Source organism: Echeneis naucrates, chromosome 10, assembly GCF_900963305.1.
Source record: "Echeneis naucrates chromosome 10, fEcheNa1.1, whole genome shotgun sequence".
NCBI lineage: Eukaryota > Metazoa > Chordata > Actinopteri > Carangiformes > Echeneidae > Echeneis > Echeneis naucrates.
In genome coordinates, this window is record NC_042520.1 from 4,109,406 (window position 1) to 4,132,437 (window position 23,032).

Sequence of the window (23,032 nt, forward strand, 5' to 3'; positions counted from 1 at the left end):
AAAAAGGACTAATTCCTGTTCGAGTAAAAGACAAATAACACACGAAACTCTCCCTCAGTGTGGAAACCTCACAAAAGCAGATAAAGAACAGCATCAAACTAGTGCAGTGCCCCTAGGATCTAGGCCACAACTCGGGGCTGGGGAGTGAGTGTTGCATGGTCTGGTGGCTCCATAGCTTTTACAAACTCTTAACAATGGCCTGCATTCAGTGTGATTGTAGTTATGATGCTGGGACAGTCGCCTCTCAGCCCCTCCCTGCTTTCACACTGCTGGAACTGGTTCTCTATTATCCTCTCTCTCTATAACAAAATCATCACCGTAGTCATTGTAATGACCTGGAACAAATATTATTGCTAATGATTTCATTTAAAAAACAGTTGATCTCAAAGTGTTAGCGACATTGCCTTAATGACCTGTATTCAAAGGCTCAGGAGAGCAGATAGATGAGAACATAGCAGCTTGTTTGTGTGTATGTAGGACAATAAATCAGCTGACTACAGGACCTACATGCATGGAAAGGGTAGTGCCAAAAACTAGTATGTCCTGACACATATTGCACTCGAGCAGTTATGGACCCTCACCCGTTTCTGACCACTTCATTCGGCCAGGCCTCTACTTAGCTTGCTTTTTTAATTAAACAGTTTTTGCCCTCAATTCGTCATATTTATGCTCCCTTAATTCACTTTTTCTTTTTCTTCTCAGAGCTTCTCAGGTCACAGTCGGAATCTAACTTCCTTGTGCCCATTGCCTCCTATAAAGAATTTAACCGGACAATGAATTCTTAAGCTGTCTGACTCCAAGGCCTTTGCTCCAGGCATGATAACCTGGTAGTGATGGTGCTATCTTAATCTGTTCCCTCCCCACACCTAGTAAGGATGATGGGAAAGCTCCTCTCTGTTCCAACTAAGTACTGGCTTCGGTGGTTTGGTGGGAGACGACAAACATTTATATCTGCAGTAAACAGTCCAGAAATGATATGAATGTTGAATTCAGAGCCAAACGGCCTCAGGGTTGTGCACCAAAGGTCATTGGATTTCTGTTGTGTTTTAAAAACACCATAAAGACTAAAAGTAGTTTTAAAATGCAATGATGTTAGTGAGATTTTGTGTTCATTTATTGTTGAGCGTAAGTTTGATGTATTTTTGGAGGGCGGCAGTTTCGGCCCGCCTTTTTTTTTTTTTTTGTGTGTGTGTGTTAGTGTATAATTATATTAGTCGAAGCACCTATTCTATCACTTTGTTCAAGCTCTGTGGGTCATTTATAGGCTCTATAGATTCTGCCTGGCCGATATGTTTCTTAGCAAATCACTTTACCCTAAAATGCCAGCCTCTCTATAATTTCTGAAGGAGAGAGACAGAGACCCTGCAGAGCTGCTTGATATTTAAAGACGTTGGTGCCATGACACATTTGTTTGGTTCAGTAAACCCTCTCTTGATAAAAGAAAGTTATAAAATGAATTAACCTTTTGGAGAAGAAAAAAAAAACCCTAAATAAAATCTGATTTGAGATTAAATGTCAGCTGTCTAAGAGAAATCAACTTGTGTAATAGGAATGATGAAGAATTTCTAAGGACAGCTAATTTACTCTGTCACCACTGATTTCATAACAACCTTTGAGATTGTATGAAGACTTGACCAATCAAACTTGCTGCTTGATGCTTTGAATCCAATTAGCTATGATTTACATTTTATTACTTTTCATAACTAGAAGGACTCATGAGAAGGACTCTCAGTCTAAAACTTTCTTTGTTGTCAGCACTGAAATTCAGTTTTCTCTGGAGTTCTATAAAGTTAGATACCAGCTGCATTGCAGTGATTGGTTTCAATAGAGTGGTCCTTTGCTATTAGCTGAGACTAGCATGGTGCAATCACCGGCAGATCCTGTGGTTTAATGTGTTTTCAGTCTACAGCACCTGAGCTCAGAATGATTAAACTCAATGTGAGCCAAGGAGCTTTGGATAAAAGTAATTCCACACTGTATAATAGACCAACGACATGGTCAGTGTGGGGCTTGGATTATTATTTTAAGGGGAACCTGCACAGACATGTAAATGAACAAAGAAACAGATCTATTCATTCAGACGGATGAGAGCAATGCCATTTGAAAGCCTGTCTCTGCATCTCTGTTCTTCGCCGTGTGAACTATGCTGTCTTTGCTTGTAGGATGTAACATTACAATATAATAAATAAATTGTGCCATTAAAAACTGGACTTGGCTTGTCCTGCTGTGAAAGTACATTAAGAACTAAAGTAGTCCCCACTGTGCACTTAATGGGTTGGATGAAGAAATATTGCATTATCAAATATTTAAAAAGGCCACGCTCTGAAATAGATCAGGTTACAAAGAAGGAAAAAAATGTTCAGAGCAGTCGCCTTGTCAGTTAATGCTGATAACATGATCTGTGCGATGATGGGGGTTGAGGGTTTTAACACCATTGATTTAGCAGCGGAGTGCTTCGGTATCACTGAGACGATCCAAACCTTTGCATCTAATGAAAAATACTTCCTTTGAAAACCTACCTGAACCTGAAAATTACTACTGAATTTCAAGACAAAAAAAAAAAAAAAAGTAAGAACTTTTTCTCTGCAGTGACAAAGCAAAGCATGATCAGATCCTCTGCAGGTGGCTCCTGTATTGGAAATATTGACATGCAGAGCCGAGAGCTGCAGCAGAAAAAAACCAAGACCTCACGCATCTGAGTCAACTCTCAGAAGCACAAGGTTGTCTCTGTGGGCATGAACAAAAGCCTTCCCAGTATATTAAGATCATTCTCAGAATTTCAACAGAAGAGAGACAAGAAATACAGACTGTGTAAAACTGCTGAAAAGTAAAGTCTTTTTTAAATAAAGACTGGAGCATGAAAGCTGATATCCACTGACTGAAAACTCCAAGCCAACATTTCCCATCATTTGGCTGCTGACTTGATTTTCCTTACACTTGTTGACCAGAAAGTTCAAATTTACTGACAGAAAGAAATGAAGGATGTCTCTATCGGCATTAGAAATGCTGCTATTTTTGGATTATGAATCAGCCCAGCCAACCGTCCCTGAGATAGAGAGCACCTCTCAGCTGCGAACCACATCACGGAGCCCTGCAGCTTTGCCTTCTCATTTCTTTTTCCACTCCTGTTAAAACAGTGTGTCACATCGTTGTTATCCTAACACAATTGTTTCCAATAAATTGGAAAGAAAGGCTCTGCGAGCTCTGAATGTGAATTAGTTTCACAATGTCAAATCCCTGTTAGAATATTTCGTGTGTTGATTTATATTTTGCTCACTACAAAAAGCCAAAAGACCCCAGGGTTTAGAGAAAAAAAAAAAAAGAAAGTGGATTTCACTTAAAAAGCAGAAATGAGGGAGAATTTGAATGATTAGTGAAAGTGATGTCTCTTCAGCAGATGCCATGCAGCAGATTCAAACAACAACCTCTCCAGTTAATTAGCTTGGCAGTGGTTTGAGCAAAATTGCCATTGTGGGGCGTCTGCGTGCTGGGCAGCGATCATGCATCTACTTGTACATTGTGTTTTGTGGACAGTGACAGACGGTGGGTGGACTGCAGCCCAGTTCACTCCATTAACGGAAACTTGAATGCAACAAAATACAATAAAGACGCAGGACGAAGTAGTCTCCTGATGTATAAATGTCTTGTGGCTGAATTTTTTCCTCAATAACAGCACAGTATAGTTTACTGGAATGAGATGCCGTGGTTATATAGCTGCTCCTGTATCTTGTGTACTTCCTTTGTCTGTGCCTGGCACTCGTACTCATTGAGTCCTTGCTGTTGGTGCTTGCTGTATCAGCTTTGCTCTCACGTTACATCAGTTGTGCTGCAGCATTGTCGCCGGTAACCGATTGAGACATTTTGTACAAGACCATTAAAATGCATTGGCCATGTAAAGTATGAAAGGCCCATGGAATATCCATTTTAATCTGAATATGGAGCTGTTACTTCACATCAGAAACTCCAGACTGTGTCAAACATATGAATCCCTGCCCAAATCTGTTTTCTTTTCAGAGTCATTTGAATATTGCTGGTGTTGTGCTGATTGGTAGCTGTTTGCCAGGTTGGAAAAATAATCAAGTCAACCAGTTTTTTGGAGGTAGTGTGGAGAGTAGGGATGTGGTCCTACTGTGCCCGAGCCAGTGATAAAAATTGCCTCAATAATATGAGCTGACACAGACATAAGAGTTGTTCATTCTGGGTATGTCTTTGATCCACTGCTTTTAGCACCTGCAAACCACTAACTGGAGCTTTTTATTCTTATTTTTATTCAGTGTAAAACACAGCACGTGTCACAGAACAAAGGAATCTACATAAAAAGACATATGTTTTACAGTAATTTTGCTTTTAGTTTATGGTTAAGGCTATAGGGGTGAATAATCATCTCTCAATGCCAGAATTTAGGTTCAAAACTACAGACTGATAATGGTAGCTGCCTCTTTGTCAACTTTAGCTTGAGGACAAAAGTAAGAACAGACAGACCAAGGGTTAGGGACACCAAGGATGATATAAAGTAAAATCAGATTCAACAAAGGTAAAGAACAAATAACAAGCAGAGATGCTTGATGTTGATCGATTTATAAATTCTGTATCTCCAAATGATTGAATATTCAGGGACTGAGAGAGGCTTGACGTCACGACTGACAGACAGAAAATTCTTCCAGTTTATCCTGGAGTACCTTTGAATCATTTCCACCCATAGACCATATTTTCTAAACATCTTCTGTAGAAATGCATAGTACAAGGAAATTTTAGTTATCTGTTAATAGAGGCTTCTTTCTGCACTAAAATTAGCCACAGCAATATTAATACAAGTGTCCCATTCATGATTTTGTTATTTTATTATTATCCTGTTTCTCTGAGGGGATGCCCCTGTTGAAGTGACAGCTCTGCAGACGGTATGACTTCCTTGGTGAAGACAAAGCTCGTCAAACCATTAATGAAAGCCCCCAAAAAAAAGCCCTGCGTGCGATGACTCGACAGCGAGGATGCTAACAGAGCACTGTGTGCGTTACAGGAGGCCATGGATTGTCTGAGAGGGTATTTTGCTGTGCTTGTCTATGACTAATTGCGCTTTTGTTTTTGTTTGAATATCTGAGACGTTGCGGTCATGTAATTGTGTGAGGAATAACTGTGATGCATTTCATCACAATTAGAAGACGCAGCAGATAAGTAATCTGACAATGTGCGACAACTTTATGCAACACAAAGTGTGAAACGTCTGGATCACTGCTGCTGACCTGTGTCTTTAGAATACATGATGTTCGTTGTCAAGTGAGTCATGTGAGTGTGTGCGAAGGAGTTAAAGCACATGTTTACATTTATTTTTGTGTAGGCTGGTATACAATTAAACAGTGTGAGGACAATTTGTTCCTGGACGTTGTCTGGGTCACTTTGTTAATAATTCAACAGAAGTAAGTGCTATTATCACTTATCATGTAAACACGAGTGAAAGTACTCCAAGGCTGGTTGGATTTGTGGGTTTTTTCCTCCAAAGCTCCGATACATTGTCTGAATCTAAATATTCTGAATGAATATAACCGTGAATGTAGCTAATAGTTAATACTTTGTGTAAACAGGTTGTGAAATGATTCCACACTGTCGAGTCCATAACTGGATGTTTTGGGTTTTTCTTTTGGTGGCATGTAGTTGCAGTGTCAGCACTGTTGCCTCACAATATGAACTTCACGGGTTTAATTCCTGGGCTTGGGGCCTTTCTGTGTGGTGTTTGCTTTTTCTCTCTGCATGCACCTGCATTGATTCCCACTGTGTACTCTTGCTTCCTCCCACAGCCCAAAGACGCACACTTTATTTAATGACTTGCAGTTATGAATGTGAGGGCGACTGGCTGTTAGTCTTTTGCAGCGGCAGTGTACCGATATAAGGAAAAATTGTGCAGTATCACCTCATGTTAGTTCTCCTCAGCTTTCTGGAAACTGATGTGTAAACGCTAAACACTTTGCGTGTGTATGGAGTCGACTGCACAAGAGCTCTTCACCCCTCCAACAGTGTTGTGATGATGTCTGGACAATGGTGCCTTGACAATTGGGTTGTTGTGTGCCAGTCGTACAGCAGGACAGTGACAGCGGTCACATCTACATGCAGTGACATCATGCGGGTTGTACATCAAGAATCAACGAATTGTATTAGCTAGGACATCTGGGGATGAAACATAAGTGGAAGAGCTACTTCCATCAAGTATTAAACTGGTTTATAATACAACATATTTGTCTTTTTAGGCACTTTTGATTTTTATGTTTGTTAATTAGTGAAGCTATGAGGAATGGCAAGAATCATTAAAAGTCTCCCACCCGTAGCTGAGTCAGTCATCTTACAGCCCCTTACAGATAGCACAGATCTCATTTGAAGACAAACTCCTTAAATCCAAACTGACTAAGACTAAAAGCACAGAGAGCTGAATGTGAATTAGACCACATATGATTAGCATGAATTACTGACCCTGTAACGTTGGAACCTTTTGCTTTAATAGTGTTGGACGTACAGTGACTGAAATAGGCCGCTGAAATGCATGTTGGGTAACAGCATGAGGCAGGGGTCTTCACTTGGCCTGAACAGAGGGAAGGATCTTCAGTCTGTCATTTTCTCATTAGCGATCCATGTGGGGGTCGTGTGGCATCAGAGCTCATTTGTGATGACTGAAATAGCTTCTGCTGTTCTTTTAACAATGTGTGTTGTGGTTTCACAACAACTTTCAGCCTTTTTTTTTTTTAAATTAACACAATGTTGTGTTAAGAAGCGGTTAACTACCACAGCATTGATAAAATTTGCCACTGGTTGGCTGCTGTTTGAGGAGGCTGCTTTAACGCTTCACTGTGAGTTACCAACATGTTTTCAGCTTGTGCGCCCAGTTTCATGGCTCTGAGGTAAATCAATCGAGGGCATTTATATGTCCGAGGAAGCACTGTATGCCTATTTAGATTTAAATTTTCATTCCCCCAATTTAACCTGGTGAGAGGGCTAATAAGATGGCTGCACTAATCAGAGAGTGTTAAATTAATCTGGATGTGATGAAATTGTTCCTGTTTATGTAAAATGTTCTGATCTTCGCAGCAGGTTAATCTCCACAGGGCTGAGCTTGATTTTCTGCCTCTTGCACACAGCATTTTAAAGAGGAACGGCAACACAGAGTAGAACTGAAGTGTACATCTGCTGTGTGTCGATCGCGCACTGACTGTGTCACTCAGGAGTGGATGTACTTTCAGCAAGACTGGCATCCATGTGAATCAAACCCCAAATCCCGACAGTGCTACGCTAACCCAGTAGAGATTACTCATTCATGCTTACAACTGCAGCTTTTTGGCAGCTCCTCTGAGATTTGACCTTGTCACCTTCACAGCACAGGGTTGATGCAAGGTTGAGATTATGTTCTCATTTTTCATTGTACAGATGAGTTTGTTCCCATTTCCACACAGTCCAATGTAATCAACCATATTGACTGTGAAAAACTGTGAAAAAGACAACTATGAAACAATCGTGCTATTTTGCTGACTGCAGTGTCTGGAAGCAGCCACGTGTTTCTATCCAATACATTTATAAAGATAATTACTGCTGCTGAACAACCATGATGTATGAAATAACGCATCTAAGGCTGGAGGATAAAAATAGGAAATGGGTATAAATCACCGCTGTTCAAAACAAACAGCTGTTGTTTGTGGTGGTCAGATAAAAGAGCTCTTCAGAGAGAGCAATATAAAGTCAGTATGTAGTAGTTATACGTAACATTTTGACAGCTATCTCAAAGTAAATTTAAGTAAGGAGATAAACTGGAAGACATTTCAGTCACCCTTTACATATTTTATTCTCTTGTGCTATAAGATGACTCTTATAACTATGAATGCTCTGGTCTCTGTGACTCATTATTTCTGTAGGACAGGCTGTGTCTTATCATTTACCCTCAGAAAAAGTTAAACACCTTCACGCGACAGTTAGAGGCTGATGTGACGTTTACGGTGGAGGAGATAAATTGGACTAACAACCAGTGTGCATCAGGTGGGAAAAAAAATGCATTAGTTCTGTTTGGCATAATTTCAAGAACTGATGAGTTGTAGAAAGTGAAAGCATAAAAGTGGGCTGTATGCAGAAAGTAAAAGTTCATCAGCAGAAAATCTCGCGGAAAAATATCAGTCATGCTCCCTTTTGCGCAGAACACAGGATTCTTGCGAAGTTCAGCGGTGAAACACGACAACTTTTTCTGCTTAGCCTGATTTTCAGACTGTGATATATATATATATTACAGTTTTCACTCATTTTATTGTCCTCACCCTTAACTTGGTGTCTCTTATCCCTCTTAATACGAAAAGGAAAATATCACCCCTGCCACTCCTGCGGCTGGACGTCAGCTTTCTAGTGGTGGTAGAAATCAGTCTTGGCCTGGCCTCAGTACTCATCCCTCTCCTGCCTGTAATTGCTTCATTAGAGCCTCTGCAGCGTCTTTGCCTGGTGGCTTGGGAGATTTAATAAGAGCTCAGAGGATGCTCTCAGACTCTTGCGTCTGGGCTGCTAGGATATTGCTGTGGAATTTCTAATATCCGGGCATCTTTCCAACAAAGGCAGAAAGTCAAGGAACATCAAACTAAGTACATTCCTGTGTCCCTTCAGTCGAGCTCAAGACAAAACACAGCTCTCCTGAGCCTTTTGTGCTGTGGCCTCATCCCCAGCGGCTACGGTTTCGTCTGCAGCTGAAACTAAAACAGCGAGTGGATTGAGTTTCCCATGGTCCATTTTCTGAGAGATGGGTTTTAGTGAGATGTGCTACAGCCAGTTCATGTAATGGGCTCTTATAGGAGAAACAAATCCGGAAACTTTCCTCCCAACCGTTTTTAGGCCTTTTCCATCCAACTTTTTCCATCTCTTTCCATTATCTTGAACAATTTGAGCCAAATCTCATCACTTGCTTCACTGCTGTTTCTCACTTTCCGGTAGTGCAGCTCTCCAGGTTTAAGGAAACAGTTTGCCCCTTTTGAGTTTGAGGACATCATCTACTGTTTTACTTTAACGCATGACCGACAGGTATGATTATCAATGCACAGATATGGACACAATCTAAAAACTTTTTTTTTTTTTTATGTATTAAAAAAACTGGATTTGCTGTAATAAAGCAGTGCCTGGTGAAAGGTTCAGTGAGATTTGCTGAGGGTGCATTTAAAAAAACAACAACCACAGAACACTTAATGCACACAAAAACAATTAATGAGAAAATAAACCATCAACACCAATAAAAAGAGGAAAACAGTCGCAGTAAAGAGCAGATTAGATCATGATCATGGCTTTAAAATGGCCGATTGACGTGTGGTTAGGTTCTACATGTCTGAATAGGACTACTAATAATGACCGTTGGACCAGTTTGCTAAAGGATTGACGTGTTGCCATCCACAGTTTTCTGAGATGCTCTCTTAGCAATAATGCTCATGAAGGGTGACATGATGAATTTAATGTTGGAGGCATCCATACATCACTATAATCCAGGACAGGCGATGCTGAGTGTGGGAAAATAATCTGTTTCTGTATACGCTTTTTAATCCAACCAAGATGTTTATACTCTGACCCTCTAAACACTAAGTCAGAGGTCGGCAACCCGTGGCTCCGGAGACAGATGCGGTGAGAAAATAATGTGAATAAATAATTTAATTTAATTAACTTTTTTTTTTTTTTTTTCAATGTAATCGTTGTGACTCTGGAGATTTAGGCGATCTGGTAACATTGAGATTAAATGTGTTTTAATATTTTGTCAATCAGAGAACGTAGTTCTTTTATGTTATAAATGCAACAAACTGTTCAAAGTGTCTTGAAACATGATTAAATATGATTTTCAGCTCCAGGTGGGTTTTCTTGCATGGAGACCGCCCAAATGGCTCTTTTTTATGCTGAAGGTTGCTGACCTGCACTAAGTGGAGGACGGTAATACCTGAACCACTGTTGAAATCATCATGCTCCTACCAAACATTTCACAATTTTCCATCAGCTCCTGTAAATTTTGGTCACAATCTTAACTCTTTTCTCTCTTCGTTTTTCCCTTTTGCCTGGATGGTGGAATTACAGTATGAAGAAGATTTGCCCTGAGGGCAGTCTGGAGGATATATGTCAGAAAATAGAAAATAGACAGTGACGGCTACAGCCTAGCTGGAGGACCATGGCTTTTTATTCAGATTTTCTTTTTTTTTTTTTTGTTTTTTTTTTTTTTTACTGAGGATCTACTCCAAAGTACAGCCAATGTTGGGTACTATCAGTGACCGCAATTTGGATCCACTGATCTAATATGAGAAGAGAGCAGAAAAATAACCCGTACTACTACTTCTGCTCCACTCAATGCATTTCTCAATACATGGGGTTCATCTTACATTGTGCATTTCAATTGAGGAAATGTGAGCTAGAGCAGTAATATCATGAACCCAGGGTGGAGGTACAGTTTGTGTTATACCGGAATCCATGCAGAATAGAGAGGTGAAGATGAAATTAGACCACTGAAGTGAATTTTAGTGAGGAAAGATCAGTTGAAATACTTATTAGTCAAGTAGATGCTTTGTGAGCTGTAAGTGACATTAGTTTTGACAATGACAATAATCATGAAGTCCCCTCAGATCAGTAAAACTCCACTGTGAATGCCCTGCAGATTACAATGACCATTTCTTAGATGGAGCACAAGTATATAGTATAGTGGGACTGTATGGAGAACAGTATGGGGGATGGGGATTGCAGGCTGATGACCAGCATTTGTTTGTGTGTGCGCATTCGTGTGGAAAGGGCATATAGATGACCAGTGTAGTATGTGTGCATGCGTACAAAACTGTAAATGAGGTGCTGCTTGGACGTAATCACAGCCTGTGTGTGTTTTGCGCATACAAAGAACGTTTCCACCAGAAAACACAGACCGATTTCTGTGTGTTTTGCTTGCGGGTATTCATGGGTGTGTATGTGTCATACTCACGTGATGACCAGTGAGGTGGAGAAGAGCAGCGTTCCCAGCAGGCCACGCCGGCAGTCCGCGTTCTTCCTCTGCCTCTGGTGCATCTCGCCACCACAGTTGTCGCAGCAGCGGCACATGCAGAAGAAGAGACCAACTATCGGCATCAGAACGGTGAAAAGCAGGCCCACCGCCGCACATACAAGGAAGCCTATTTCGTAGTAGATGGCCTGGGGTCAGCAGGGGAGGAATGACAAAGGAGAAAAGAAAAAAAAAATAGATGAAGAGTAAGGAAACATAATAGAGTGGTGGGGAGCATGGATATGAGATGAGGAGAAAAAGAGGCATCAGAGGTGAGAAAGAGAGAAACGCCAAATAACAAGAGGAGCAGATGAGGTGGGGATTGTCGAGAAAAAACAGGATTGGATTGGGAGAGCGGAGCCAAAGAGTTGGGGTGTGAGGGGAGACAAGAAAGGATAGATTAATAATGACATAAAAGAGAAGAAGGGAGGACATTCATACACACAAGGAGGCAGAGGATAAAATGAGCAACAGATCTAAAAATATCTGGTTGGATCCCACTGCAGGAAATTCTCTCCCTATTCTTTGTCCAAAGGGGATTTGCAGATAAACAATATAAATATTACGTAACACTACTCACTGCTGGAGAATCCTTTCTTTGCAGCTCTTAAACACAAGATAAATGTCGTGACTTTTAAAATCTGCTGGTTGGAACAAACAGTAAGGGATTCTTTAAGGTGTTTATTTTATTAATTTATTTATTTATTTATTTTTTTTACATACACTTAAAAATGATGGGACGATGGTGGGAAAACAACCCAAAGGAGTTTAGAGCTGTACATGTAGCCCTGCGGTGCATGAAAGGGAAAGACAGCATCCCTGATGAAAAACCTGCTTCAATGGGAATGGACTTCAAGGCAGTTAGTGCACTGCAGAAACTCGATCCAAAGAAGCCCCAGAAACAAGAAGAGAAATAAGCCCCCCGGGGTGAGATAATCACGCCCGTTTCGTTGAAGTTCATCCTTTTTAATGATTTCATTGCGGCATCTATCAGTTTCACAAAAAAATAAGTTGATCGCCTCAGTTGGTGATAAATTGGAGAAGATTGAGGCAGGCAAGGGAATTTAAGAAGCCATGGAATCGGTAAAATTATCTCTTGGCTGTGGCAGACTTCTGTTCAAAATGAGATTTTTTTTGACAAATTATGGCGTGAAAACCTCTCTACTCCAGTTTTACAGCTGAGCTTGACGAATTACATGGTTCAACTTACAAAGTGAAAAATACCAGTACATCCAGATGCAATCCAATAAAACAGTCCCACATCCTGGCTTTGTGGAGGTTGTAACATATCGACGAGGGCAGAACAAATATCAGGAAGATTTTTCAGTTAAGCGCAGCACCGTTCATCAAGTTACCATTATACCCTCGTCTAAAGAGGATTTATTACATGTCTGTTGTATTGGATGACATAAACTTTCAGTAGGTGTAGCTAATAAGCTGGAAAATTTGTACATTTCCTTTGGGCCATCGAAAAGAACAAATCAAAACATGACTGGACTGGAAATAGGATGCAAACTAATGAAGCTTATTTTGTTGTTCTCACCTGTAAATCAACGTTATAGGCACTCAGATTCACTTGAACAGAGGACAGTTGTTTGGGTTAAACAGCTAAAAGAGCAGAGTGGCCATGGAGCTAATTGACCGGTGAAGATCAGAGTGGTTAAATACATTAGGGTGTGTGTCAGTGAAGTCAGGACTGAGTGTAGGAGCACTGACAAAATTTTTTTGCATCGGGATTCACTCGTTTGTGAATAGTCACCCTCATCACAAAGTCTTCCTTGACATATATATTTATCCTACAAACGTTTCTTGATATATTGAGAGAGTAAAAATGCTGCTGTTGGCAGGTTCAGCTCTTCGACCTCCTCTTATCATGTACTACAGCTCTGCTGCTTAATGTGCGCTTATCTAAACCTCACTCAGCTCAGGCTTTGGAAATTCTAAAAACTGAATAGGGAATTGATAATTCCCACACCATATGTAACTTGTCACAATGAAGTTCAATAGCTTCTCATTATAAAGGGATCAAAGCGGCACTGATATCAGTGCTCCTGAATGGACGAACTCCTTTTTCAGCCGATTCACACCAGTCGCATTGCGCCCTTGTTGGTCAGTGACCCTGCCTTCTCCAGAGACTTTCAGCTTTTGCTTTTTAACATGCAGGGAAAAAAGAGTAAATGGTGTCTGAACATTAAAAAAAAAAAAAAAAATCTTCTCTGGTTCATTTAGAGCTCTTCAGGCGAACTTGGAAATTTCCAGTGGCGAGTATAATCCAAATTGTAAAAGGCAGTGTTTGGATAAGTGAGGATTCGGGCTGCGTGTGGAACATCTTTTACAAGGTAGAGGAATAAGGAAGACTTTTAGTCAGGGCCTTTCTAACCTGGAGGGGTTTCAGGGTCAGTGCAAACAGAGAGGGAAACATTGAAGATGCAGAAAAGTGAAAAAGAAGAAGCGATGCTTGGCTTGTGTGTGTGTGTGTGTGTGTCCCATGTCAACTAAAAGCACCAATGTGCACACAGTTGTTGAGGACATTGTGCAAATCTGAACGCTTGCATTGTCATTCTGCTTCTGGGCGTCACTTGTTATTGGGTGAATCCTGACAAAAACAAAAAATAAAAATAAATAAATAATGTTTTGGGTTTTTTTTTTTTTCTTTTTTTCTCTCCTCTCTCTTCTCTACCACGACTCGTCAAGTGCCTACAGCTTTGACTATTTTTGGACTATAGCTTTGTCTTGGCAAGTGCCCAAAAGAAGAAGGTGACCGGACCAGAACAAATTGGATGATGAGGTGGCAGCAAATCTGAGTGGTGAAGACGGCCATTTCTGTTACAGTACTTGGATCAGATTTAATCATAGCAGCAGCCCCAAGCTCTGCTGAAGTGTCCTCGGGCACAAATTGCTCATGGCTGTAGGTTGAATACCTGAGAGTCAGACTCTGAATGGTGAATTAGTGAATTAACTAAATGGTGGGATTTTTTTTATTTTTTTATTTTACCTTTTCTGATTCATTATTTTGACTCAGATCTTCGTGCTGAAGTAGAAAGGGAGTGGCTATGTATCTGCCTGAAGCTGCAATGGTTACATGATTTTCTTCTGTTATTTTTGGGCAAACAATAGGATTTTTGCAGCCAGGCAATCTCAAGGATCTTACTGCAGCCGTTTCTACTTTTTCTAAGAAAGCACATATTGAGTTGTTAAGTCTTTTTTGTTCTTCTCTCCTCTTTTTATACCACAGAAATTCAGCAAGACTGTAAACAGAGATTGTAGTTGTCATTTTCTTTGCACAGTTGAACCTGTCGCTTTTATGCTTTTGACAGTTAAGTCTTTGAATCTGTAAATTAAGAAACCTCTGACCACATTTAAATCCACTGTTTGCAGGATTTCCTTTTAAGAAGTTCAGTTAACACCACGCTGGACTGAACTCATAGAGATATTTTGTGGTTTATTCCAAAAAGCATGGCAGATGAAAGGTGCAGGATAAGATTGTTGAGCTGTGTGGTGCAGATTAACACTGCGACAGCATCTTTCCTTTTTTCTTTGTTGAAGAAAAGTTTGTTGTCAGCTCTGGGAATTGTTTCTTTTGATAAAGCAGCTAGAGTCATAAATCTAATACAAATAGCTGCACTGTAGACTTATGAGTGTGCCCAACCTGTTTGAGCGAAAACATCAGATTTCTCTTTTTTAAACCACTTAAATTATGAAGGATATTTTGACTGAAGGTGTGTTTTGTTTTTTTTTTTATTATCTTTAAGGAGTCAAGAGCATATGGATGAAGAGGTTTTGTTTTGATGAGATTTGTGAGTAAATTTAGTTGTAGCTCTGTGGTGCTCAGATGTTTTTTTATAAGGTCCTCTGCAGCCTCGGTGGTGCTCCACACTGTGTGTCAGTGTGTGAAGATTTAAAGTCATCAAAAGGGTTTTGTCAACATCAGCACACAAAACATCAGCTGTGCATTTGTGTGTGTCTGTGTTTGTGGTTTGATGCCTGGATTAAACTTGCTGTGGTTTGGAGGATAGCAGAGTGTTTAATACGCCTGAGAAGCAAATGAGATGGCTGTTTTCAAAGCAATTCAGTATGGCCACTGTGCTTTCATGCCGTTAGTCATAACTATCATGAGAACTCACAAACCAAAACACAAATTGATTGCACAAGTTAATGAAGAAAGAGAAAGCTGGCCTGACAATTTTCAAATCATGTCTGGTTTACTACGGCCCTGTTGGGAATGTGCTGCACCGTGTTACATGGTATCGCTCCAACTGAGCCACAAATCCTCAGATCCTCAGATCCTCAAATCCCAAGTACAAAGAAAACGTCGTATTATTTATGTCACAAAATATTTTCCACCAAATTTAGAAAAATATTGTGCTTTATACTGACTATATTAATTAACAACGAGGGAAGATGATAAAATTCAATGATAAGAAATCTCTGTATTGATGCAGGTCAGAGCTCTTTGTCTCTCTTTGTCTTTTACTCTGGCTTGAGTCCCTTTTCTGATTTTCTATCTAAAACTTTGAATTTAATTTCATTGCACTGATTACGTCTCGATGATGCAATCAGCATTGTTGCTCCATGAAGCTGGTCAGCTCTACATGACGACACAGGCGTCAAAACAAGGAGGTGTTTCAAGGTGATGGGTGGATGGGATGAATCGGTTAAAGGCAGAGGGCTGTACAACAAATCATGTTCACTACAACAATCAAAATATAACCAAAAAATTTGGCTGCTGTATGTTAAGAGACCAATGAATATTTAGAATTATTGTTGTGCAGCCCCTCTGACTGGGGACAGTGAAGTGGGATGAAACAGGAAACGGGTTTGACAGTGAATCCAATGTGCAGACTTTACCTGAAGGGTCAGCACTATGTTCTCTGGCTGAGGGAGGCCAGATCAGATGATGCAGTGCATGCAGAAGACAAAGGCAACTCAGCGTCAAAGAAAGAACAAAGCCACAAAACAAAACCATGTGGATGAAATAGAACAACAACAGAAAATAAATAAAGGAGGAAGAAATTAAAGAATTTAAAACTGGCATGCATATCCACGTTGACCTATGTAGTAAAATCCCACAAAGTTGAACAAAACACAGACTGTAATTTTTAGGACTCGGGGTGAATGGTCAAAGGGCATAAAGTCCAAGTTTTCACGTGATTTTTCTCTGTTCAAAATTCACAGGCTGTGCATCAAGCAGTTTTCTGGGGCGACAGTAAAAAGATGGCCTCGGCTTGGCTCGTAAAAGCTATTGACACCTTGTTCCAGAAGAGTCAGGGACTATAGAGAGTCTCTATGGTATGTTTCTTGTGTTATTTATCCAATTTCTTTCCTCAGTCTTAAAAACAGAATGCACTGAAAAGGTGCAACACAATGATCATTTACAAGTGCAACACAAAGAGACCCACACTTACCTTTTGATATTCCGTCTGAATGGCTCCAAACTTGTCCTTTGCCAGTTTGACAACAAGATCTGAAAAAACACAAAGAGAAGAAGCACTGTTTTTCTGCAGTGGAAACAACATGCATGGGTGAATGTTGAATCCAACAATTATGTTGTACAGTTCTAGCGTGGCTGGCACCAACTCTGATGTTGGACCCATTCATACATGTAAATCAAATCTATCCAGTAACTATTTGAGCACAGTTGATTACAGCCCAGGGCCTGCATTAAGATTATAATTCTGCAATTATAACATCTTAACTCTTACGATGTGACCAAACTCAAGAAAATTTATTGTCCACCATAGTTTATTTTTATATTTCAACATGTTTTTACATGTTGGGTTTAGAGTGGAAACTTTGCTTTTCCTTTCTTTTCCAACACCAGCAAACTGCAAAAATATTGAGGGACTTTATTTCTGTCAAGATGAGGCAGCAAGTTGACATTTTATATAAGATGGTGTCAGGAAATCCAGAGTCGCACTGTGACACTGCAGTGTCCCTTCATCCTTGTGTTTTCCCTCTGGGTTTAGAATGGGACAAGATTGACAGAGGGCCCAGCGCTCGTAATATTTATCAGTGGACTGACATGCTGAGAGCATCATTCATGTCCTGGATCACAGAGGTCCTTTGTTCAATAGCTAATAAAATGGCTGCAACTATTGATTGTTTTTATTGTTTGGTCTATAAAAAATAGTGAAATTTTCCTCAAACCAAAAGTGATGTCTTCAAATATATTTTTTTATCAAACCGCAATAGTTTAAACTGATTTGGACTAATATTATAAAAGCTATTAGAATCAGTGAATTGTTTGTTGTAAAGCTCAGATTTCTACTTATTTCTGGATAAATGTGGCAGTTCTATTAATTATTTATTTATTTATTTTATTTAGGGTCAGTTATGGTCAGTTCAGTGATGCAGTGTACGCTCATGTTTCTGATTATAATGACAAAAGGTTGTTATATCCTTAAACTTTGCGGTTTTGTCCAACAAACACTGCATTGTGTACTTGTTTCAAATACGGTCTGTATATGGTGAAAACTTTGAGTGCAGATAGAAAAGTTTACTTCACTTGGACCTGTTTGACTTTTCCGATGTGAGTAGTGTAAATGTGGGATGAATTTGAGAAGAAGGTGAATAAAAACCTTGTAAAGATTATAAATCATCCACAAGACTATTACACAAATTAAAAAAAAACAAAAAAAAAAACGGTGACAATAACTTATAACTGTCTTAAAATGATAAGCCACAGGCTTGGCCCCTATTGTATGGTATTTTGTGGCCAACATATGCATAAATGAATGACAAATAAAGATAGTTGCTGAAATCTTCTCTGGGTTTAAAGATGCCAGAAAACAACTCTCCCTCCCACATCTATACCTGGAGCAGTGCTGGGTGTGATTCATCATGTAATGATGACAGAGACAGTAAGTCTCCTCTGAGGCAAGAGGTTTCCAAAAATAAGATGCAAAAAAATGTGCTGGGGCTTTTCCTTCTCCTGCATTGCAGTGAAGAAACAGTATGTCCTGTAGTAGAACAGTTTGATTTATCACTACACAGACTAGTGATCTCCACCTTCTATCCAAAGCATGAGATTTGTATTAATAGGAAGGTGCTCCAGGCTTATACTGTCGCTGTTGAAAAAAAGAGAGGAGCTCAACATTTGGGATGCTCGTGTCTCATTGTCTTATATTAATAAATATTTATTAATGGAGGATTATTTGACTGAGAGCGCTGTGTACATCCAACACTTTCTCACACTTCATCTGCTTGGTATAATCGCAGGATTGTGCTGGCAGCAGATCTAGAGCAGGTTCAGCTTAATGTAAGTGCTTTGCTTTAAAACAAGTCTGAGACACACTTTCTGCCAATGGCTGAGGTTTGTGATATACTTTACCTGCTAGAATTTTCCCACCCTGTTCAGGCAAGTCCATTATATAGGTCAGTCTACCAACATCTTTAGCTTCTAGGTTATTTTCCCCATCCCAGGATGGCTGACAGCACTCACTATTGTGTGTTTCGTGTTGAGCTGAAAAACGATATGGCTTTTTGGACGTAAATAAAAGTACAGCAAGTTGAGCCCCGCTATCATCTTTTCGTGTTCTAGTCATTCTTTGTCTGTGCTTTAAAGACGTCCCTGCAACCACGGTAAACAAGGGCTCTGTAAAGAGGACGAGAAAGCCTCAAGAGTGCAAGAATATGTCATAATATGAGAAGCGTGTGTTCAGATTTGTTTTGACCTCCATTGGAGAGAATTAGACCTTCAACTGTTGATTTAGTCGGTCAGTAGATTTCATTCATTCATCTTCTACCGCTTATCCGTTTCCGTGTCGCAGGGTGTGCTGGAGCCGATCCCAGCTCAAAAAAATGTATCTACAATTTATAAATTTATTGAACATAAATGTGATATATTTACTGCTTCAGTTTTTCTGTGACTGTGTCTCTGGATTCATGTGAAGTCATGCTTCAGTCGGCGTAAAATCTTCAATATGTAATCAAGACCTAACCTTTCATGAAAATTTAACTAAGAGATCCTTTCCAGTAGTGTAATCTCTGTGGCAGTGCATTTTCTCTGAACCAAGACAGTCAATGCAAATTAGCTCTACATTACATTAATAAGATTATTGTAATATTCAGACACAAAACTAAAAACCCAGAACGACTTGTGTTGGCCATCTTAAAGTGGAGGGAAAGAGCAGGCTGGTGTCAGTGAGTGATGAAGACGGGATGAATGGAAAGTTGCTTTGGGTTGAGTCGATGGGGATGCTCAGCTAAACAGAGGCTGTGGGAGGATGGAGGAATAAAAGAGACGGGAAGGACGGAGAAAGATCAAAGACAGAAGGAGGAGTGTGGAGAAGAATGAAAGAGGTGAAAGACAGAAAAGCAGCAGGATGAGAGTGCTGGACTGGATCCAACCTTTGTTTCCTCTGAGAGGCGTTTAATCTGTCTCTATGAAGGAGAAGCTCACTGGACGCTTCCACCCACATTAACCCTCTCCTCCCCACTGTCTCTGCTGGTACTTGACCTTTTATGGACACACAGATGACCTTTAAAAATAAATCCGTTGTTTGTCATATTCCTCATAACTGGTTTCAGACTGATTCTCTGTGGATTATGAATTACTCTCTCGCCAAAAAGCTCGAACAGATTTCAAAATATAAACATAAATTGAGAATTAGTGTAAATGGAAATGCATAGCAGGAGTCGACTTTGGTAGCTTCTCAGCCCTGACCCGAATCGAGCCAGAGCCGTTACAGCAGATTTAATGAGGCTTTGCGGGAAGCTGAAGATAAAGCCAAAAGTGGAAAGATGAATTTTTCACCAGAAGGAAGCTGCCTGCCCAGAGGAATCCAGCAGGGCTCTATCTTGGTTCGGTTGCTCAGAATCCAAACAGCAGAGGTAAAAGTTATTTTGATGGCCATGAACAGAGGGGTGTCTCAGGCTATTGAATGTTTTCCTGGGCCCGAAGCTCACTCTCACCAGGGTGGAGCAATTCATTGTGCAATTACAGGCTCTGTAAAGTTGGTTTGGGTTTGTTTCTGCTGCCTAGGTACGTACAATGACTTTTAAATAGAACATGAGCTCAGCTAGCATGTTTAATTGAAGCCTTGTTTGATTCAGTGTGGCTACATGGAGTCAAAATAAATCTGATTCCAATCCATAAACCTTTATCGTAGCATAGGCATGGATTTGAGTGCTCTTTTCCCCCTTATTTACCATCTAAGCCTCAGGACATAATAATAATAATAAAAAGATCAATATGTTCAGCCCAGACTGCACTTTGTCCCAGATTGACTTCATTTTTGTTTGACTTTCCTTCTGTCTGCTGGATATTAGCATCCTGCTCACATTTGTTATAGATTATTTGCTGTAGTTGATTTAAATGTGGAAACGCGCATAGCTCGCATAGAAGATGTCTGAAACTTGCAGATAATCCTCCTACAACAAATTGAGTTTTGCAGCTAAAACTGACTCTTAGAAAGGCCACTGACATGCAAAGCAACACCTATAGGGATCGTATGCTGTACTGTAAGACTGTTTTTTTAAATTTGTTAATTAAAGAGACACAAGAGGAAAACAATCCCAGCAAACAAACTGCGATGTGTGACTGCTAATCCTCACAGCAACCCCTCTGGGTGTCCATGGAAATAAGAGGCGATTAGTGCCATGGATTAAATGATTTTACAGAATTGTTCAAGCCTGCGCCTTTGGTGACTGAACAAGATAAACGCACAGTTCATCTGTGCATTGATTGTTGGAAAGGCTCCTGTTTGATGAAAAACACACAGTGGTATTAAGCTACACTATCTGCTTCTGTGTGACTTTTTATTAAATGATAAATACAACTGAGGCTATACAGGAATGAAATCAAATTATTTCTCTGCACATAAACGTTTGAAAGGGCATGAGGAGCTTTTTATATACAGTCTATGATCAAGAGCTGTCAGATAAAATACACCACAGCAGGCTAATCTGAGGGGAGACACTATGTAGTAGCTTTGATTTGTTTGTTTCTGTCATCTAGAGCAACATGCCAGTAAACAATTACTTTATGTTTCTTTGCTTATCTTTGTCCAGCTTGTGTATCCCCCGTCAATATTTCTTCACTTTGTAAGTAAACTCAGACATTAAGAGTCAGACTCTGAATAATTTGGGGATTTGGTGCTTTGTGCATTCAATTACATCATATGATTTGTTATAGTGGACAATCATTGAAGCTTTTAGCCCCAACTGTGTTTTATTTTGACACTTACTGGATCCATAATGTGTTGAATTGTACTGAAACAATCGTGGGTTCTATTGTTTGTGATAAATTAGGATACACTCAAGACCATCATTTAAAACTGGTTGCTGTCCATTTTCATTTGTTAGTAATCAAAATTGCTACAGTTCTGGTCAACAGACTCTGGCTGTTCAGTGATATTTGTTTCCCCCTTGTCAATAGTTTGGATAGTGTTTGAAGGGAACAGCGATCCTTCTGTTATGAGACAGCCGCTGTGACCCAGAGGACATCCTGTAGTTGTTGCTGAAGCGGAGTTGTTGAGATAAGTGACCTTTTGTAAATGCTGTGCTCAGCCTTGAACAGCATCATCTATTCAGGAGTATCATGTAACATACAGACTATGAAGATGAAAAGCTTGTCCCTGTGGGAGATTTTCCATCTCAAATAAATGACACAAAATCACATCCAGTTGACAATGAAGCTGTGTGACGCAAGCTAGTTTACATCACTTTCCCACTGTTTACCCTGAAAACGAAATCCATTTCGTTTTTCTGCCAGACACCAGAAAGATAAGCCAATACTCCTATCGTCTGTTGTCAGTAGTCTGACTGTGACTCTCGGCCTCTCACTGTTCTGGACTGTGATGTTTGGAAACTTGGGATCAAAAATTCATCTGCTGCTTGAGGACCTTTTGAATCCACAGATGCAAAATTGTGTTGTGACTCCGAAACAATCATTGATTTGGTTGGCTCTGTGTTGTGGAGATTGTATCTCCATTTTGATCTACCTCTGATGCTCTTATATTGGATTTGAAGGGAGCACACCACCAGACATGTTGTTATATATTATTTAATCCAACTGAGACCAACTGGATCCTTAAGGCTGATATTTCTAAAAAAAAATATATATATATATATATATAAAAACTTAAAATAATCAACTTTTTCTGACCAGGATCCCTTAAAAAAATAAAAAAAGCTTTAATCTAAAATGCTGGCAGACTGGCCTTCGACATTTAAAAAGGCAGGAGGCCATTTCTTCTTCATTGTCAGATCTGGTGCCAGCTTAAGCCACAACAACCTGCAACTGGAGCACTAACAGAGATTTAGAAATTTTATACCAGTAGCAGCATAACTTGTAGCCTGGAGCAGAGATAAACAGCAGCCTTCACAGGTCTGGTAAGCTGCCCCACACCATATGATTTTTTTTTTTTTTTTTTTTTTTTTCTTTGCTCAGGTTTTTGAAGTGCACATCAAGAAGTAGTGAACAGACTCACGTGTAAAATTTGCTCAGTTCCCTTTCACAGTTGGTTTGTCAAGGATTTGGTAACTGGTAACTGGATGGGACATCTTACCCTAGAGAAATGATACTGGGAAAGCTCTGGTTTGGATAAACTAGCTAATGTGGGTGCCTAAAAATAATCACCTCAAAAATATATTACATACACCCATATTATCGATTAATAACCAAGCATGTGTTGTCTCCACGTATTACTGTTTAGTGTTGACTACAGCATGCAGTCTTTTATAATTTACAGTACAAATCAAAGAGTGGATCGAGACTCCAATGCTGAAGAGCCTTATAACTGCACTCTGTCCACTAGACATCAGGGGCCGACTCCACTGGGTGTGAAAAGAAGATCGTATGGAGCCTTTGATTTAATATCAGTAAACATTCTTTTCTCACAAGTTTATGTTTCTATTTTGAACCAGTGATTTTTAGTGGAAAATAGATGAAGAGTTGATATAATCAGAGTCGATCCCACAATCACTCCTGCTCAGCTCCTCCATCTCCTCTAAATGTGGCTTCTTCTGGTCTCACAAAAACCAAGTTGGTGAAAGGCCCAAATTACAACCTCAAAGCTTCAAAATGAT

The 23,032-nt window shown here is 39.9% G+C and overlaps 1 protein-coding gene across 6 annotated transcripts in view; it reads right to left on the bottom strand.

The window, feature by feature from the left end:
- The window catches only part of prom1a (prominin 1a), a 70,430-nt gene that overhangs the window by 27,737 nt on the left and 19,661 nt on the right, over nt 1-23,032 (bottom strand). For 4 of the 6 annotated variants that reach the window (XM_029511970.1, XM_029511968.1, XM_029511974.1 and 1 more), the window contains exons 3-5: nt 16,408-16,466; nt 15,851-15,877; nt 10,946-11,151 (exon numbers count right to left, since the gene is read on the bottom strand). In XM_029511970.1, the coding sequence (XP_029367830.1) occupies nt 10,946-11,151; nt 15,851-15,877; nt 16,408-16,466 (292 nt within the window). The remainder of the gene's footprint in view (nt 1-10,945; nt 11,152-15,850; nt 15,878-16,407; nt 16,467-23,032) is intronic. The other 2 variants (XM_029511971.1, XM_029511969.1) reach the window with 1 other exon arrangement.